The sequence below is a fragment of the Helianthus annuus genome, chromosome 11 (assembly GCF_002127325.2).
Source record: "Helianthus annuus cultivar XRQ/B chromosome 11, HanXRQr2.0-SUNRISE, whole genome shotgun sequence".
NCBI lineage: Eukaryota > Viridiplantae > Streptophyta > Magnoliopsida > Asterales > Asteraceae > Helianthus > Helianthus annuus.
In genome coordinates, this window is record NC_035443.2 from 1,699,709 (window position 1) to 1,717,566 (window position 17,858).

The window sequence follows — 17,858 nt, forward strand, 5'->3', positions numbered from 1 at the left end:
AAACACCTTACACGCACCCCATATAGTCGATGACTTATTCACAACCGATAGCAACAATCTCACTATGCGGAGCAAGCGGAAATAACAGGAAGAATTTGTCGAAAGTCTCCTCCAGAGCGGACACATTTCCCTCCAAATACTCGACGGTCTGCACAGGTATATTATTTCGACAATATCTCTAAAAGTACGGTCAACCGCTTCAAATGCATAACGATGTTGCAACGGTGCCTCATCCCATATTATAAGCGCAGGCATCATTAATCAGGCCCCAGCAAGATCCGTCCCCAACATCAACTCGAGCAGCAAGAATCCTTATCAAGTTCAAAGGGAATCTTAAACGCGAATGCGCTGTACGACCCACCAGGTAGTAGAAGAGAGGCAATCCCAGAAGAAGCAACAGACAAGACGATTTGGCCACGTGAACGGAAAACAGGAAATGAGAGTCTTCCATAAATACGTTTTTCCCGTCCCTCCACTACCAAAAACAAAAACAGCACCACCCGTCCGTCTATCAACACAATCACATACATAATCAAACACCTCCTTTGTTCGGCATTCAATCCACGAAATAAATCATGGAAAAAGGCGTCATTTCTTCTTCAATATTGAAGGTGCGCTCAGCCATAATCAACCGATTTTCCATAGTATCAACCAATTGACGATCAATTTGAGGCAAATTAGGAAAATCTAATAAACTTTTACCATGACCAATTAAAACTCTTTCAATCTCAATCAATGTATAATTGAGAATCTCTTCATCTGTGAATACCACATCATCATTCTGCAGCATTGTGCGTCGATTGTAAGCAATATCCTCTGATAAGTAAGGTAGACAATCAAAAAATAACCGCCGTTGATTACTAACCGTACAAAACAATAGAATGCAAACAAATAAATCACGAAGTTGATTCCCCAACTGCCATTGAGAAGCTTCACGTATTGAATCTACCCACTCAACATCATCTCCTAACAAACCCAACGCATTGCAAGCAGACATATAAGTTGGATGCTCAACACCATCAATCGTACGAATGTCTTTAAAGCTTAATGGCCCACGTTGAACATTTAATAACATACGGAGGTAATACTTTTCACCCATCGATGGGCTCACATAATAAATGCGGCCAATAGAAGTCACCCTATGTCGTGGCAACCACTCCTTCTCCTTTTCATGCCAAGTGAACTTTGTTGGAAATTCTACATATGTCAAAGAACGACCATGCGGAAACCTTTCATTTGCCCGAAACCATTCAGTAAATTTTGACATGCTAGCCGTAGCACGTTGGGCAACTTCCGCAACCTCATCATTATCATGAAAATACACTCTATTACACCCTTCCTCATGAAAAGGTAATCGCTCAACAGCAACATCACGGTACTTCATTTCAAATTCAAAAATCTTCCAACATGCCTCAATAGAAGATATATACCGACAATTTAAATATTCCTCAATTTCATTTTCATTATGTAATAAGGACGCAAACGTTGTCCTATTTTGAGCACCTTCCAAAACCACAGTTGCACGATCTGGACCTTTGTTTATATAAGTAAAAAGATACTTGACTAACATCCCTTGGTTGCACCACTCCACATTAATGTGACAACCATATTTCACCAACAATTCACGGTTATACGGAACAACATACCGATTATCAAGCTTAATATCTTGAGAACCAACTTTAACAACTCTTGAATTATTGGGCCTCTTATAACACGGCCAACCATCATTTCGGATGAATGTCTCCTCACAATAATTCTTTGGGTACCCTTTACTACATACACCATTATGCATACAAGGACTTGAAGGGTTGAGCAAACCACATGGACCATGCATCATTTGTGAACGAACAATACCGAAAGCTATAGGGTCTTCCACCTCCGAAGGAAGCTCCGCAGATATATATTTATCGATATTGTCAACCGTATTTATCTTATCTTCAGGTTGTAAAAAAAGCAGAATATGAGAGTGTGGAAGTCCTCGTTTCTGAAACTCGATTGTATAGATAACTAAAAAAATGACCAAAACAAATATTACACATAGCTATAGAATAAAAAACAATCGTATAATATTTAGACAATGGAAATGCTAGTAACAAACCTGCTTTCGTGTGTCCAAAAATATTCCTTTTCCTTATGTCTTTGATAAGTTCATCAAGTTTAATTTTGAAAACACGGGCAACAATGTCAGGGCGGTCGGATGCACTCATACCAGGGGTTGTTGCTTGAATGTGTCGGGTAATTTCCGGCCATTTTGAATTGCATGTCATAGTAATAAAAAGGTCCGGAGCCCCGGCCCAACGACAAATAGCCATTGCATCCTGATACTGTTGAATCATATATCTTGGCCCACCGGCAAATGTTGCTGGCAGGATAACACGTCGACCAACTGCTTCACAACTTGTTTCACCATCAGCGATACGATCACATAAACCATTATACAAATCCGAACGAATAGTGTTTTGGTTTTGTTTATACCAATTCATCTCATGTTCAAGGATAGCTGAATAACAGTCCACAACATACGTCTGAAATAAACGGCCAGATTTGTGTAATGTCTTACCTTCATTCCTCCTAAGTTGTAAACGGTAAGAATAATATTCTCTTAATGAAACCGATTGCCGCCTACTTGATGCAGATATATTACATAGAGGAATATTAAGATGGAATCCATCTTCTCCATACGGAAACAACAAAGGATACTGCAACGCCATAAAACTTGGGTGCAATTCAGATATACGCTTTGCACTACGACTACCACGTTCTTCAATAATAATATCACGTGAGTCTGTAGGATTTCCATCACCTGGAATCAGTGCAGCCACTTCAGGAACAGTAGGCAAAGAATATTGTCCTTCTCTTCTATTTCGCGTACCAAGCAAGCGAAGCGTAAGACGTTGCATTGAGTTGTCATTAAACCTTTCACGTGCCATCCTAAAAGCCTGAACTAATGCATTGTTCGCATCAAGCATCAACAGCAAGTCATTCACTAATGTGCGCAGGATGACTTGATCAGACGTTGGTGACACACAATCTCGCAAAGCATAAAAGCGATTATCAATCTCATTTTCCGTGTCATAAACGTACAATTGAGCAAATCTAGGGCGTCCATCAGGATGCATAGGCAACAATGATCCAATATTATGATGGTTGTGGCCATTCAAACGGAATGTATAAGGCCCACGACCATCATTTAAATCCGTAGATATTCTCCCACCGGTTGAGGTAAATGCAAACATCGCATTTAAAAGCTTTATGTTTTCTCTAAACACGCGAGATCGTGTTTCCCCATTGTAATCAAGAAGACGACCCAATGTTTGAGGAGGATGTCGAAGAAATGGCAAGCAAACCTTTCCTTCACTACAACATAATGAAAAACTTGGAACACGAGGAGTTAAACTTTTAATAGTTCGTTCCTCATACCAAAGCATAGCTCCACAATGAACACAACTATGGTTTGCATCACCGATATCCCAATACGACGGACATCGCCCTAAAAAAGGTAAGTGAAGTGTAAGCAAACACTATCAATGTCATATAAGGTGTTCATATATACAAAGTGTCACAAGAAAAAAATATGATGTTTACGATATCTGTTTTCGTCTTGAAAGACACTTGCACGGGAAGGTACTTCAAGTTGATTCGAATGTAGACATCCAGATGTTTGTGAAACCGTTGAACCTAATGAAGATTGCGCAGCTCCATTTGTTCTACTGGTATAATGCACAACACCTCTGTTGATACGATCAACTAAAAAAAGCAAAGATAACAATAAACCTATTCAATTTAAAAGGCTTAACCCACATAATATAAAATCATGGGTGCTATTGGGTGAAAACACATAACAAACACGAGAACTCAATCAAGCGTACCATTGCAACGTCTTTGAGTACTTGTAGCCTCACTTGTTAAATCAGAAGGGCGATCACGTAATCGAGGACGACCCATTTGGCCCGTCCGTCTACGCCCTACTTGAGTCGTTGCATTAGAAGATATATTTTCCTGAGTGGTACGTATAACCGCAAATGAATCCGAAATTGAAGGGATCGGAGAAGGTTGCACATTTTCATTTGACATACGCATATAGCGTACCACACTTCTGCTAGAACTACCAACTGCATACACAACAACAGTAGCACTAACATGTTTAAAGGGTTTACATGGTAAATATAAACATGCAAACCCCATAACAAACGGAAAATAAGGGGTATTAGTATATGAAAAAAATCATAAGAAATACAATAACATAGATAACCACACCGTAAGAACACCGTTGAGAGGATGCAACATCAGGCGTCACAACAGGAAGTCGCTCCCGCAATCGAGGACGGCCCATACGTCCACGGCCCCTACGACATTCAACACGTGTAGATGCTGACGTCTCATGCGAAGGGACCGAAGAAATTGAATCAGAATCATTTGATATAGGTGCACTCATATCAACACCTTCAGATACATATATCTTTAGAAAAGCATGACAAGAGTCAATTATAATGCCACTCAAAACATAAAAAGCTAGAAACATATATAATATCTCAAGGACAACCAAAACTTTAAAAATTGCAACATCAAATTACCAAAATAGAAGCAACAACAAAAGTAACATTATGACAACTACAAGGTACCACTTAAACTCAAACTTACGAAAATTACAAGATAAAACTTTCTCAAACTAATAATTCGGGGAAGCTATGGTCTCTGTGTAAACCGCACCATGCATTTGCCTATAGAAAAACATACGGCAGAAATAACCTAGATGATCCCGTTGCAAATCAATTTCAATCACTTGTCCAAAATTCGTTATCACAAGACATGTCCCTGGCAAATTGTAATATGTGAAAGAACACATAGTTGTTAATGGCATCCACAACTTATCAGGATATGCAAAAACCTTCATCCAACTTTTATTTTTAAGCCTCCACAATACAATTTCTCGTCTATAGTCATAGTTTCCGATACAAACATACATATGAAGCTCCTCGTTTATGTTAACTAAACTTCCACTAACTTCATCGTCATATACATTGGGGAAACACAATTCAGAAAACGACTTTGAATTCACATCAAAACGAATAACCGACAATCCATCTGAACGACCACGACATTGGGTAACGACAAAATACAAACCACCACCACACAAAGTTGCTGGCGACCAAAGGTACGTATAATGGTGGTACGGACGGTGTTTTAGGAAGCGTACAGTACTCCATGAATTCAACTCCATCGAATAAATATAAACGGTCATTGTACCTCGTCTACGTTTAATATGTAAAATGTTGTAATCATCAGAAGAGTCAACAAAAAATCCTAGAGCATCTCTATCAACTTTGTAGAAACCTTGCGAATTAGAATTTGCCAACTTCTTGAACTTAGTCGTCAATGGATTCCAAACAACCAACTCACAAGTGTTTTGGAGACAAACACACAACATACCATCCAAACTTGCCAAAAAAAACATTCTAGAAGGATGAGCATAGAACGGGCGGGCAACACCTCTTGGTACAATAAATCCCGGGGACTTATAATTTAAGGAATGTACTTCGATAGTCTTCCAACCAACCATCAACAATTTTTGATCAGCCGATGCACGCATGTAATGACAATGAGCCCTTACAAACTTACGATCTAAAATGAAATCTAACCACTCCTTGCAGACAAGCTTACATTGAGCAACATTTTTTGGTGGAAGTCTTGCAATTATATCCAACATTACTACTAAAAATGGAAGGCACGACATACTGCTTTTATCTAAAAACACAATTTACAAAAAAATAAATAAATTAAATCATCGTAAGTTTCAACCATAAACTACATACTAATAATAGGTCTTGAATATTCATATAATAATATAACTAACAAAAAAACATGTATTATCACAATATAGGATAATAAAAATATTAAAAATAAAAATTAAATCAACAAAAATATGTTAACTAATAACAATAAAACAATTATTACAAACTAAAGTATAAATTTGTATCAAAATGGGCCAGATATATCACATTAGCATTTTGGGCCAGGTTAACAAACTGGATCAGGTAAACATGAGACGGGCCGGTTTGGATACTGAATATGGACAATCCAAATTAGGAAACGGATACTACATAACGGCAGTTAACTCAACCCTAACCACATATGCGATGAATTCATCCCTCTTTCTGGTCCAAGTCGCTCCTCTCTGCATCCCGTATTCATCGAGACATCAACAGATTGCACGGCCATTCACCATGGTTATACTTGTGTACACTCCATTCTTCTCCGTCATACGTATCAGCAGTTCAATCGATTCAAAATTTCAAGGTATTTACCTCTATAAACCCTAGCATATTATACATCATACTATTTTGTTCGACTAGGGTTCTTCATATTCGATTAATACCTTCTTTGATTATCGATTAGGGTTAATGAATGTGGATGTTCATATTTGATAAATAACCTCCGGATTTTAGGGTTTGAGTTATTCAAACATGTCAGAACTGTATTAAGGCAATTTTAGGGTTAACGGTTGTGGATTGATATTATTATGCTTATTCATATTCGATTAGAGATATTCGGAATTTAGGCCTTCAGTTATGCAAACATGCCAGATCTGTGTTTCGGTAGATTGATGGGCTTAGGATTTTTCGTTGCCCTCAATATGTTACAACCGAGTTAAAGACATGGCATAGATAAGCTCTAGAACATAAACAAATGGGGGCTGGGTTGGATCCAAAACTTGGCAGACACTTTGAAAGTTTTATTTGTTATGCTTATGACAACATCATTGAATCAGTAGTAAGGTTTTGTCTGTTTTAATGGGCTAACAGGAGGGATCATATGAAAGACAGAAGCTAGGCTTATCCTTGACAGTTTGAATCAGCTTACGGACATATTGTGAATCTTGCAACCCATGCTCTTAATAAAAAATTATGGCACTGTAAGTCTTTCTAACCACTGATTCATACTTCTTATTATGCCTATGTGTTTGCTTTAATAAAACATTGTTTAAATTTAAAGGTATAATTTGCACAATTTATGTTTTTCATATAAGTTATAGACTGCGTTTTAGATATAACACTTAAGTGTACTTAGCTTTGATCTGACACTGGTAGAATGTTCACATTTAATAAGAAATCGGTCTACATGTATTTGAACATATAGCAAACACCTAAATGGTTTTGATTCTATTGTTTAAACTAAAAAAGCAAACACACATTCAAATTGATTTGTAGAAAAAAGATGAATTAAAGAGATTAGGAAAACATACCTTAATTCTCCAACTGGCTCTCCAAAGCTACTCAATATGATGATTTTTATGGTAAACAAAATTCGAAGAAAGAAAGACACTGTAAGGTCATAGAACTACATTATATAGAGCTAATATCCGAATTTTTCTCATGGAAGTTAATATTAATTCAGACAGTTAATAAATCATGGGATAGTGGGAAAGTGGGCTAAACTGAAATATATTTAAAATAACTGCATAATCAGTTACTAAACCTATAAGTTTTATATACCAGCTAAATTTTCATTTGAATTTTTTATAAACAAAGCTGAACTTCTGTAAATGTATCAACAAAAATATCAAACTATTTGATAATTCCACTAATGAAGACATATTTATTAAAAACTTTTATGTGTACTGACAATGGAATACAATAACAATAAAAAATATAATTTTATATTTATCTAAACATAATATATAAGCAATTCTTTATAAACAAATAATACACAAACAAATAGTAGAGAAAAAAGCAAACATTAACTAAAAAAAGAACATTACATCCGATGAAGGAATTTTTCAAAATTCAACAAACATTTCGAAGCAAAAAAAAAAAGGATTACCAAACAACATGTATTACTGAAGACTTGCTGGCACAATAGTTTCCACATACATTGCTGTCCGTATAGCATGATTCCAATCGCTTGGTATGAAAAGGTCACACGTCTTCTTGTTCAAATCTATTTCATAAACCTCACCCCAATCTGTCATCACAAAACACTTTTCTTCTGAACTAACATGTGTAATTGAGCACCAAACTGGCGTTGGAATATAACTGATCTTCGGAAACAACATGACCTTCGACCAATGCTCACCTTCATAACGCCATAGATCCACAGCCATATCTATAAACCCATGACTAACAAACACGTGAAGTTTGTTATTCATATTAACCAAGTTCCCCTGACATGTTTCACCATTGCCAACATATGGAAACCCTATTTCTGAAAACGTCTCTGTATTCACATCAAATCGAATTATGACAATATCACCAGCAAGCCAAAACTGGAATACAGTAAAATATAAACCATCCTCACAAAAAGTCCCCCCCGACCACACATAACCATTAGTATGGTAATGCCTTTTTTGTAAAAACGGTATTCTCTTCCAATGACTGGTCCTCCTTGAATAAGCCATAACATCAACTGTAAAACGACCACGTTTTATATGTAAAACTCTGTAATCATTAGAGGAATCGATGTATAGGCCAACAGCATCGGAATAGATTTTGAAAAAACCATAAGACTTAGAATCAGATATGTTGATGCAGCTACGGATCAACGGATTCCAAATAAGCATTTCAAACGTATTGCGTAAACAAACACATAAAAGCCCATTCAAGCTTGATAAAATCCACACATCAGAAGGGCGAACATGAAACGGTAGGGTAATCATGGTTTTCTCATCGACTAAATCAACAGTAGTGCTGGAAATAAAGCATGATTCCTGTCCAATACTAAGAATTTTTTGTCTAGACCCCTTACACATATGTCTACAGTGCATCATGACAAACTCCTTCGACGATATACATGACAACCATTCTTTACATACCTTCTTTGCACGACCTACACATTTTGCAGGAAGTCTTGGCAGTATCTCTGACATTATTAAGTCAGGACCAAGGTCAGGCAACTTAGTGTTCGACTCAGAGGCTGAGTAGAGGCACCCCTTCAACTTTTTCATAACTCAATAGTTTCTGATATTATATCTAGAAATACAGTAATACACGAATTTTAGGGATATTAGTGATATCTTATATAGAGCTACATGTCCGACTTTTAATGAAAACAGTTAATTTATTGAATAAAACATAGGTAGTTATTCAATCATGGGTTAGTGAGCAAGGATCATGACAAGTGGGTAAGTGGACTGACTTAGAAATAAACTTAACATAACCGAACGATTATATTAATTTCTAAAACCCTAAGTTAGTTACTTGATCATCGCTTAGTGGCCGATGATCATGGTAACGTGACTAAGAAGGCTGACTTCAATATTAATTCAGTAAAACCGACTATTTATATGTTTTTTTTTCTTCAAAATATCTTATTCTTTTCCCGTTGTTATTTATATAACTGAATGCTATTTTGAATTTGCACTCTAAATAATACAAAACTTATTATTTTAAAAAAACCTATAAATGACTAAATATTTTTTAAAATACCTAAATAGGCCTCTTGTTTGAGAACACGGAATTTGTTAACATGAAACAGGATATTATTGGGTACTAAATTTTTTTAGATTTTTTTCTATGACTTATGTGTAACTACTTATATAACTGTTGAAGTTATGCATATCTGGAATTTTATTTACGTATTTTGAAAGTAAAAGAAGATTTAACCTTTATAAACATACATACAAATTGGTGAAAACCACTACCTATATTTTCTTTTTCTTTTTTCATAACAGAAATGTTTATTATTAAATAAACAATTAATCATCAACATATATGTAATAAGTAATATAGTTAACAGATAAAACATAGAAAAATAAATTGAAAAAAGGAAACTACATTTAAACTAAAAATAGATGAACAAACAAACCTTAACAAACACTGACTTGAAAGGCAAAACATAAAAGATGACTATGACAAACAGGACTTAAACTGAGTAAACTTAAAATTCAACCCATCCAACATGATCGTTGCAATTTTTAGATATACGTGGAATCTTTGATCTTTTCAATGGACTATCCAAAGAGTCTGCTGTATCACTTAACTCAGACTCCAAATCATCTTGTTGTTTTGCCTTAGAAGCATCTTTCTGACCATTCGAATCTTCACTTTGGGTAATATCAATGACCTCATCCCATTTCCAAGTTAGGAGCGCATGCTTTCTTTTAGCTTGCTTTTCTATGTTCTGAAACTACAAGAACTAAAAACATTAGTATAATACATTTTAAAAAAACATATAGGTGTGAAACAATCATTATGCACTTATGCAATGAAAACTTTATTTAAAAAAAACACCACCTGTTCAATAACCTCCCTATGTATTTCAGATTTGAATAGACTAAAATACTGTCCATATGAAATGATCTCTACACTTCCACTGTCCGTCTGAAACAATAAATTGATAGAATTTAACAAATCAGACTAAATATCAAAACAATTTTTATACATTAGTTGTGACTTAAAACGTTACCTTCGGAGAATCTTTCATTGGGCTGCATATTTGATTCTTCTTCGGTGTCATTGCATCAAAACCCAGCTGAAAAAATTACAATTGCTACCATATATTAGAAGACTAAATATTTGGTGCAATTCACAAACAATTAGAAACCATCCACATGCTTTGCTAACTAATAATTTACATTCCAACTTACATTCCAACTTACTTTCTTTGCAGGCTGATCGTCTTCATAAATGTCCACGAAGTCATCCGAGATATCCATTGCTGCAGATGTGTTGCTGTATGAATACAGGAAGAGCGAAAAAAATTCAGAAGATTACACTACCTGAACTTGTATTATATAGGCACCAAAAAATGCAGTTAAGTGTCCACTACCCCACTAACTCCCTGAAAATAAGGAACACATTTTAAACCGCATTGCAACCTGTATTTCTGATTGGTGCATCTTGATAAACTGCAGGAAACCGCAAGATCATGGGTGAGAGAGAGCTGAACTGCCGTGAACTGCTGCTTCTAGAAGGAATTTAGAGACTTTATACGGCTGAGATTAAAAGTTCAGGACTTTGAACGGCTGTAATTAGCCCAAAAGACGGTTAGCAACAACGGGAACAATATAATATAGAATTAATAGAAACATGCATGCTAATGCAGTAAACAAAGGGGAAGAGAGTTTGTCTTCCAGTAGTTTAGAAAGGCCAACAACTTGTTGGAAGGTAGTGGGTTTAAGAAGCGAGAGGTCTTGTTGGATGTCATAACGGAGCCCGTAGATGAAACAATTTAGCAGGGCCTCCGTTGGCAACCGAACCACAAAATTTCTTAGGCGTTCAAATTTCATCACAAAGGTGGTTAACCGTGGTGGTTTGTTTGAGTTTAAACAAAGTCGCTTGGTAATTCTCGTAGATTGAAGGACCGAACCAGAGTTCAAGAGCATGTGAAAACTTGGGCCAAGTGGTCAATAGGTGGTTGTTTACAAGGTATTTGTACTACCCGAGTGCTAGGTTGTTGAAGTAGAATTGAGCGAGCGAAATGGGTATACTATTTTAAAAATATTAACATATATATATCGGATTCCTTTAATAAAAAAGTGCCCCTCGAAATTACGGGCCCTGTACGGTGGTCCTCCCCGCATACCCTCATCACCGCCACTGCAAGTATGTGGTTCGTTGACAGTTGTTGCTCCAACCATATGACCGGTATGCGAACTCTTTTTCTAAGGATTTGAATGAATCAAAAAAAGGTGCACTCTAACGTGGAAAAGTATTCAAGTGAAAGGAAAGGGTACTATTATTATGTTGCTGATGGTGGATATACAACCTAATGTTTGGCATGATTTACAATACTACATAATTAATAGACTAAATTCATAAATAAAAATAGTCAGTGAGTAGGGATGCAAACGAGCCGAGCTACTCGCGAGCTACTCGAGCTCGGCTCGAAAAAAAGCTTGAACGAGCCGAGCTTAAACGAGCTCGAGCTCGAGCTCGAGCCCGAGCCTAAAGAACAAGCTCGTTTAGTAAACGAGCCCGAGCCCGAGCTTCGCTTATCGAGCTCGAGCCGGCTCGCGAGCCTAAACGAGCTTTGTGTTTATATATATTTTATTAATATATTAAACATATATTTATATAATAATAATTACTATTTATATAAATATAAAAAAATAACTTAATTATATTTACAATAATAATTATAATTAATATAAATTAATTAATAAATACTAAACGAGCCGAGCCCGAGCCGAGCTCGAGCTTGAAAAATTACCTTCGAGCCGAGCTCGAGCTTTAGAAATAAAGCTCGAATCGAGCCGAGCTCGAGCTCGAGCTTTTATATGTTAAACGAGCTCGAGCTCGAGCCTGGTCGAGCTCGGGCTCGGCTCAGCTCGTTTGCACCCCTATCAGTGAGTTTCTAGGGACTATTACGATAACATAAGTTTTTACTGGCCATCCATCCACTCTAGTCTAGACCATCCATGTTTTCAAATAATGATGACTGAATTTGTTGTTTTTTCAAACTTATATATGGACCTAAAGTGCAATATGACTTAATGTACCTCAAATGCTATCCACGTAATTCAATACAATTATTGGAATATCAAATCACTCTATTTTTGTGTTAGTTCAACATAATAACATGTGGCTTATATGGAGCGCAGAGGTTTGTTTCTCCGTATACTAGTCAAGGATCTTTAAAGATACAAACACTAATTAAGCGACATCTGTAATTAGTAGGGTAGGGTAAGATAGAAAAATAAAGTCTCAACCTTCGATAGATGGTCCCAAAATCAATGTTGAATGAGCTGGAAACATAAATTAAAAAGGAAAAATTGAAGATGATAAAAGTGTAATAAACTATATCTATGTTCTTGATTGTTAATATAAAGCAAATATAAAATTTATATGTTGCATTTTATACATCTCATACTAAATAGATATTCAGTATATTGCATATTCGATCTATAGGAAGGTTAGACCCTCTTATTAAGTAACTTATATGAGATTGTATATATGGTTCATTCAATGGTTATCTTTACCCTTGTTACACACTACAAGCAATAGCGGCGACAACCTTAGCGGCGGAGATCAAATCCTTTAGTTGCCACGTTTTTTTTGTAGCGACAACATGTGTTTTCAGGCTTGGTTTGACTAGCTTTAAAATCTTAATTGATACTTTTTATCTGTTCATAGCATATATGTAGGTCCCCCTTGATTCTCATCAGTAGAGGGGGCAATCTTGACCCAAAGCCTTCCAAATGGGTCAATTTGGGTTGCTTTTAAAATTATATGGGTTGATTTGGGTAAGATATTTTAACTAATTGGGTCATAATGGGTCACTTGAAATTCCATCTTGTTATTTTCGGGTCAAAGCGGGTCGACAACATTAAAGAAATGGGTCGATGTGGGTTAGTGTCTTAAAGAAACGGGTCGGTTCGGGTCGGGTTTCGGGTCGGCACGGGTTTCTGCACGGACGGGTTTCGGATCGCAACAGGTTTTGGGCCGGCACGAGTTTCCGCACGAGACGAGTTTCGGGTCGGGACGAGTTTCGTACTGTTTCGACGGGAACCGTTTCGACGCGTACCGTTTCGACCAGTACCGTTTCGACACGAACCGTTTCGACTTGTACCGTTTCGACCCGTACCGTTTCGACCCGTACCGTTTCGACCCGTACCGTTTCGACGGGAACCGTTTCGACTAGTATCGTTTCGAATCGAACCGTTTCGACCCGTACCGTTTCAACCAGTACCGTTTCGACGCGAACCGTTTCGACCGGTACCGTTTTGACCATTACCGTTTCGAACCGAACCGTTTCGCGATGAATCGGTTTTCTACGATGAAATATTAGCTTGTTTGTCACGAACTTGTTCGTATAATTGCTTCGCGAGCTTCTCGCATATGAGTGAAAGGAGTGAAACATGTCTACAGAACACGTGCCCAAAAAAAAAGTCAAGCCAGAGATGGTTGGTGTTAAAAATTACTGTTCAAATCTCACTGTGTAAAACTTACTGTTTAAAACTGTTCAAAACTCACTGCCCTAAACATTATCGTGCAAAAGTTACTGTTCAAAACATTGTTATACAATCTCTCTCTTTTTTTTTAAAAAAAAAAAGCATTTTTTTAACAAAACTGACCCGACCCGACCCGAAACCCGTTCTGACCGGACCTGTTTCAACCCGAACCCGTTCTGACCCGGACCCGTTTCAACCCGAACCCGTTCCGACCCGAACCCGTTCTGACCCGAACCCGTTCTGACCCGAACCAAAACAACCCTTTTTTTAATTGACCCGTTTTGACCCGAACCCGTTCTGACCCGAACCCGTTTTGACCCATGACCCAACCCGACCCGTTTACCAGGTCTACTCATCAGGCATCAAAGGCTACGGTTTTTTTTTTTTTTTTTTTTTTTGAGTCTATAATAATTTCTAGGAGTACATACTACCATTGGTCTTATTTATTATTATTTTAATATATAGAAAAGTTTGATTCCTATTTATATAGTAAATTACAAAAACCGTCCTTTATGTATGTCACTTATTGCAAACTGTGTCTTTTGTCTTCAATAATTACAGAAAACGTACTCGATGTTTGCAAACCCTTGCAAGTTATGTCCTTTAGCCCTAACTCAGTTAATTTTTGTGGTTAAATCTGACCAAATGGACCCCACATGAGGGTATTTTGTGGATAAATCTAAACAAAAGGACCTCATATGAGAGTAAAATGACCAAAATACCCTCATGTGTGGTCCATTTGGTAAGATTTAACCACAAAAAATTAACTGAGTTAGGGCTAAAGGACATAACTTGTAAGGGTTTGCAAACATCGAGTACGTTTTCTGTAATTATTGAAAACAAAGGAGACAGTTTGCAATAAGTGACATACATAAAGGACGATTTTTGTAATTTACTCTTATAATAAAGCAAAACAAACTTTGTCATTTGGCAACTACTTAAGATTTTATTTGCCATGTAATATTATTATATTCCTTATTGTTTTGTTTTAACAGGAAAACACAAGACCTTTGTTCCACTTCTTTTCTCACAAATTTTATAGAAATCGGACTTTCCTTTTTTGTGCAAATCGTTTCTTTTTGAATGTGATTGCAAATCACAAAGCCTTATATGTCTTCCATATCCTCACCAATTGTGTTTGCATATTCACTTTCCAATAATCCTACCCCTGAATCGAAAGAAGTCAACCAACAATATGTATGTTAAATCCTGATTTTGTTTGTTTGAAATCTAAATTCCATTTTTTACATAGGTATTCTATACATTCATTTAAACTTCAAATGTTAAAATAATGTATCTGTAGATATGTATAGATACATATTTTTTATTAGACCGTTGCTTTACATGAGTGTTCGTTGATTATTGATAATGATCCTTTTTTTCATGAATGTTAATGACTAAAACCATGTATCTGTATTATGTAGAGATACATATTTTTATCGTATTATTGTTTTACATGAGTTTTTATCGATAGTGATCCTTTTTTCATGAGTGTTAATCACCTTAATTAATTATGTATAGCTTCATTATTTGTGTCTTTTCTTTCATTATGTTTCTACATAACTAACCAAATTGTACTTTATGCAATATAAATCTTTTAATTATGTTCAAGAATGGTAGTAGTTTAAATTTTCTTTTTTAAATAAATCAATATAATAATTATTTCTTTTTTGTATTGTTATTATTATTTTTTTAATAAAATCTTGAATGATAACTAAAAATCCTTTCTATATTTAAAATGTTTGCATAGCTTATGAATAAACAACAATTTGATGTTTAGCAAATGATTATTAATAAAAGTCAAACACAATCAATATCTAAGGTTGGTTTGTGTTTAAAAGAATCGGTTTTTGCTCATAGATAGTTACAAATAAGACAAATAATGTATGTGACACTATCAAGAATAAAAAGAAGATACAAAGTCAAGTTACTAATATTAGACAAAGATGAAAAATGTTACAAATAACATGAATAATATGATGTACAAAAAATATTTAGAGATTTATAAATTGCTTATATGTTTGTTACTTATATATTGTAATTACCAATAAGGTTGGTGGCCCATTGGCAAATGCAAAACCTTTTAGGTACACTTAGATTGGAAAGTCTTATTTTCAAGACTTCAAATCTCACATACAACATAAATTAAAAAAAAAAAAAACATGTATATTACAATTTAACTTTTTCCATATTTCATGTATAATTTCATATTATTATTTAATGAATTATATTATAAATTATATAAGTAAAAAAAATTGAACATCAAAGAATCTCACGTGTAAACCCACCCTACTCGGGGCAATGTCCAATGTCGACTCCTCGACCGCCATGAAACCGTCCCCCCTCCCGATGCGCGGGAACTGGATGGAATCCGTAAACCCTTGCCCTCCGTCAGGTTCGAACCCGGGATTAAAGTCCCGATTCGTCCCTTCACCCAGATGTCCCTTGAAAATGACTCAAATTAGAATCGAACATGGTCTCCACTAGAAAGGACAAACAAATTTACCAATAGACCAAGTTCTTATGTAAAATTTAGAGTAAACTGCCATTTTGGTCCCTGAGGTTTGGACAGTTTTGCCATTTTAGTCCAAATCTCAAACTTTTTAAATCTGGGTCCCTGTGGTTTGCATTTTGTTGCCATTTTAGTCCAAAACTCAAAAACTCTCATTTTTTACAGTTCCAACATCCTTTTTTTGTCTTTATCTGCAGGGGTAGTTTTGTCCATTTAATTTTCATTAAACCAAATTCTTAATTAAAAAAACCCTAAATATAAATACCCCTATCAGTTCCTAAATTACATCATCATCTTCAACCTCCCAAACGGAAGTTACTGCTAAACCCGTGTGCCCAGTAGCTGATAACTTCAATATTGCTGTAAATGAGAAAAGCGTTACCACATGGGAGAACGTGTTTGCTTCTCCTGAAAAGGTGGAAAGGAGGAGTGTCGTTTCAACTCCTTACATGAAAATGTCTCCGCCGAAATCTTGTACATTGTTGGAACCGTCTTTGGAATGGTGCAACAAGATAAACAAGACTAAAAAACGACCCGTGGATCCTGTTGGTGGTGGGTCGGGAGATTCTGACCCGTCTAACTGTCAACTACCATCTGGGCATCTGGCTTTGAAGTATCCTGAGATTTTTTGAATTAGGGTGTAACACCTCGAATTTTTGTGTCCAATGATGTGTTAACACGTGTCATTAGTTTACACGTGGCATTGATAATAAATAAAGGGCAAATTTTGACAAACCTTGAAAGTATATAAATTCGAGGGTTTTAAATGTCAACAAGGGTAAATATACTGTATAGTAACCCTAAATAAATGCTTGAACCTTCAAACGAATAAATCATAGATCGTACGGAGGCGAAACGCGGAAGAAAGTGAGAGATTACGAACTACAGGGGTTAACTGTGTCAACATGTTTAATTATACCTCTGAGTGACCCTTTAACGTTCCCAAGGCTTCGTAACAGTATTATACGCTCACTAGAATATATTGTATAAATTCCGCGAAGTTCCGTCTTAAATCGAGAAAGTTATACTCGAATTCGTATGAGAAGGGTTAAAAGCGTCAACAGTGAAAGTTAAGGCTTTCCAAAATAATTAGTAAACTAACCGGGGACTTAATAATGCGGGTAAATAACACGAGGCCCCTATCGGTAAATAACCGAGGGCCAAACCGCAAAGTTACCCCTTCAAACCCGAAAGGTCAGGTAAATCATTACGAAAGATTTCGTTAATAATTACCAGGATTTCGTAATCATTTCAAAAGATTTTAAAAATCTGAAAAACAGGCCTCTCGCGACCCGCGTTAAGTAATAGCCTAAGTGTAGGCGGGTCGCGAGCCATCTCAATTACGCGTCTGATTTCTTAAACTCAGGCGACCCGCGTTAAAGTGCATGGGAACTCCCATGCGGGTCGCGTGGGACGCCCAGATGCAGAAAGTTGTAACTACTTGCCTCTTGGAGCCTT

The 17,858-nt window shown here is 36.3% G+C and overlaps 3 protein-coding genes across 7 annotated transcripts; all 3 read right to left on the minus strand.

The window, feature by feature from the left end:
* Positions 1-556: 556 nt before the first annotated feature.
* Positions 557-5,707, minus strand: LOC110876632. The gene is made up of 6 exons (XM_035979347.1): positions 4,925-5,707; positions 4,258-4,459; positions 3,870-4,112; positions 3,586-3,747; positions 2,099-3,490; positions 557-2,007 (listed from the first exon to the last, which is right to left on the minus strand). The coding sequence occupies exons 1-6, from the start codon at positions 5,705-5,707 to the stop codon at positions 557-559; spliced, it is 4,233 nt and encodes a 1,410-aa protein (XP_035835240.1).
* A 2,127-nt stretch (positions 5,708-7,834) lies between these two features.
* LOC118483773 (F-box protein At3g08750-like) lies at positions 7,835-8,863 on the minus strand. Its single transcript, XM_035979348.1, has one exon. The coding sequence runs from the start codon at positions 8,861-8,863 to the stop codon at positions 7,835-7,837; it is 1,029 nt and encodes a 342-aa protein (XP_035835241.1).
* Positions 8,864-9,767: 904 nt separating this feature from the next.
* LOC118483844 lies at positions 9,768-11,807 on the minus strand. Of its 5 annotated transcripts, none has more exons than XM_035979479.1 (5): positions 10,814-11,807; positions 10,595-10,667; positions 10,402-10,467; positions 10,230-10,316; positions 9,768-10,122 (listed from the first exon to the last, which is right to left on the minus strand). In XM_035979479.1, the coding sequence occupies exons 2-5, from the start codon at positions 10,649-10,651 to the stop codon at positions 9,874-9,876; spliced, it is 459 nt and encodes a 152-aa protein (XP_035835372.1). In that variant the 5' UTR covers positions 10,652-10,667; positions 10,814-11,807; the 3' UTR covers positions 9,768-9,873. The 5 variants fall into 5 exon arrangements, with proteins under 5 accessions (XP_035835372.1, XP_035835369.1, XP_035835373.1 ...); XM_035979476.1 differs by having other exon boundaries at positions 10,583-10,667; XM_035979480.1 differs by having other exon boundaries at positions 10,765-11,807.
* Positions 11,808-17,858: the final 6,051 nt, after the last annotated feature.

What these genes read in the sequence shown, in the direction of transcription:
- LOC110876632 (XM_035979347.1), bottom strand. Translation starts at nt 5,707, where the DNA reads ATGTTGGATATAATTGCAAGACTTCCACCAAAAAATGTTGCTCAATGT. An exon ending in ATGACTATAGACGAGAAATT is followed by an intron (nt 4,460 to 4,924) that starts GTATTGTGGAGG and finishes GCTTTTCTAAAG; the next exon opens with ATATATGTATCTGAAGGTGT. An exon ending in CTCTCAACGGTGTTCTTACG is followed by an intron (nt 4,113 to 4,257) that starts GTGTGGTTATCT and finishes TTGTGTATGCAG; the next exon opens with TTGGTAGTTCTAGCAGAAGT.
- LOC118483773 (XM_035979348.1), bottom strand. Translation starts at nt 8,863, where the DNA reads ATGTCAGAGATACTGCCAAGACTTCCTGCAAAATGTGTAGGTCGTGCA.
- LOC118483844 (XM_035979476.1), bottom strand. Translation starts at nt 10,651, where the DNA reads ATGGATATCTCGGATGACTTCGTGGACATTTATGAAGACGATCAGCCT. An exon ending in CAATGAAAGATTCTCCGAAG is followed by an intron (nt 10,317 to 10,401) that starts GTAACGTTTTAA and finishes TTATTGTTTCAG; the next exon opens with ACGGACAGTGGAAGTGTAGA. An exon ending in ATAGGGAGGTTATTGAACAG is followed by an intron (nt 10,123 to 10,229) that starts GTGGTGTTTTTT and finishes TAGTTCTTGTAG; the next exon opens with TTTCAGAACATAGAAAAGCA.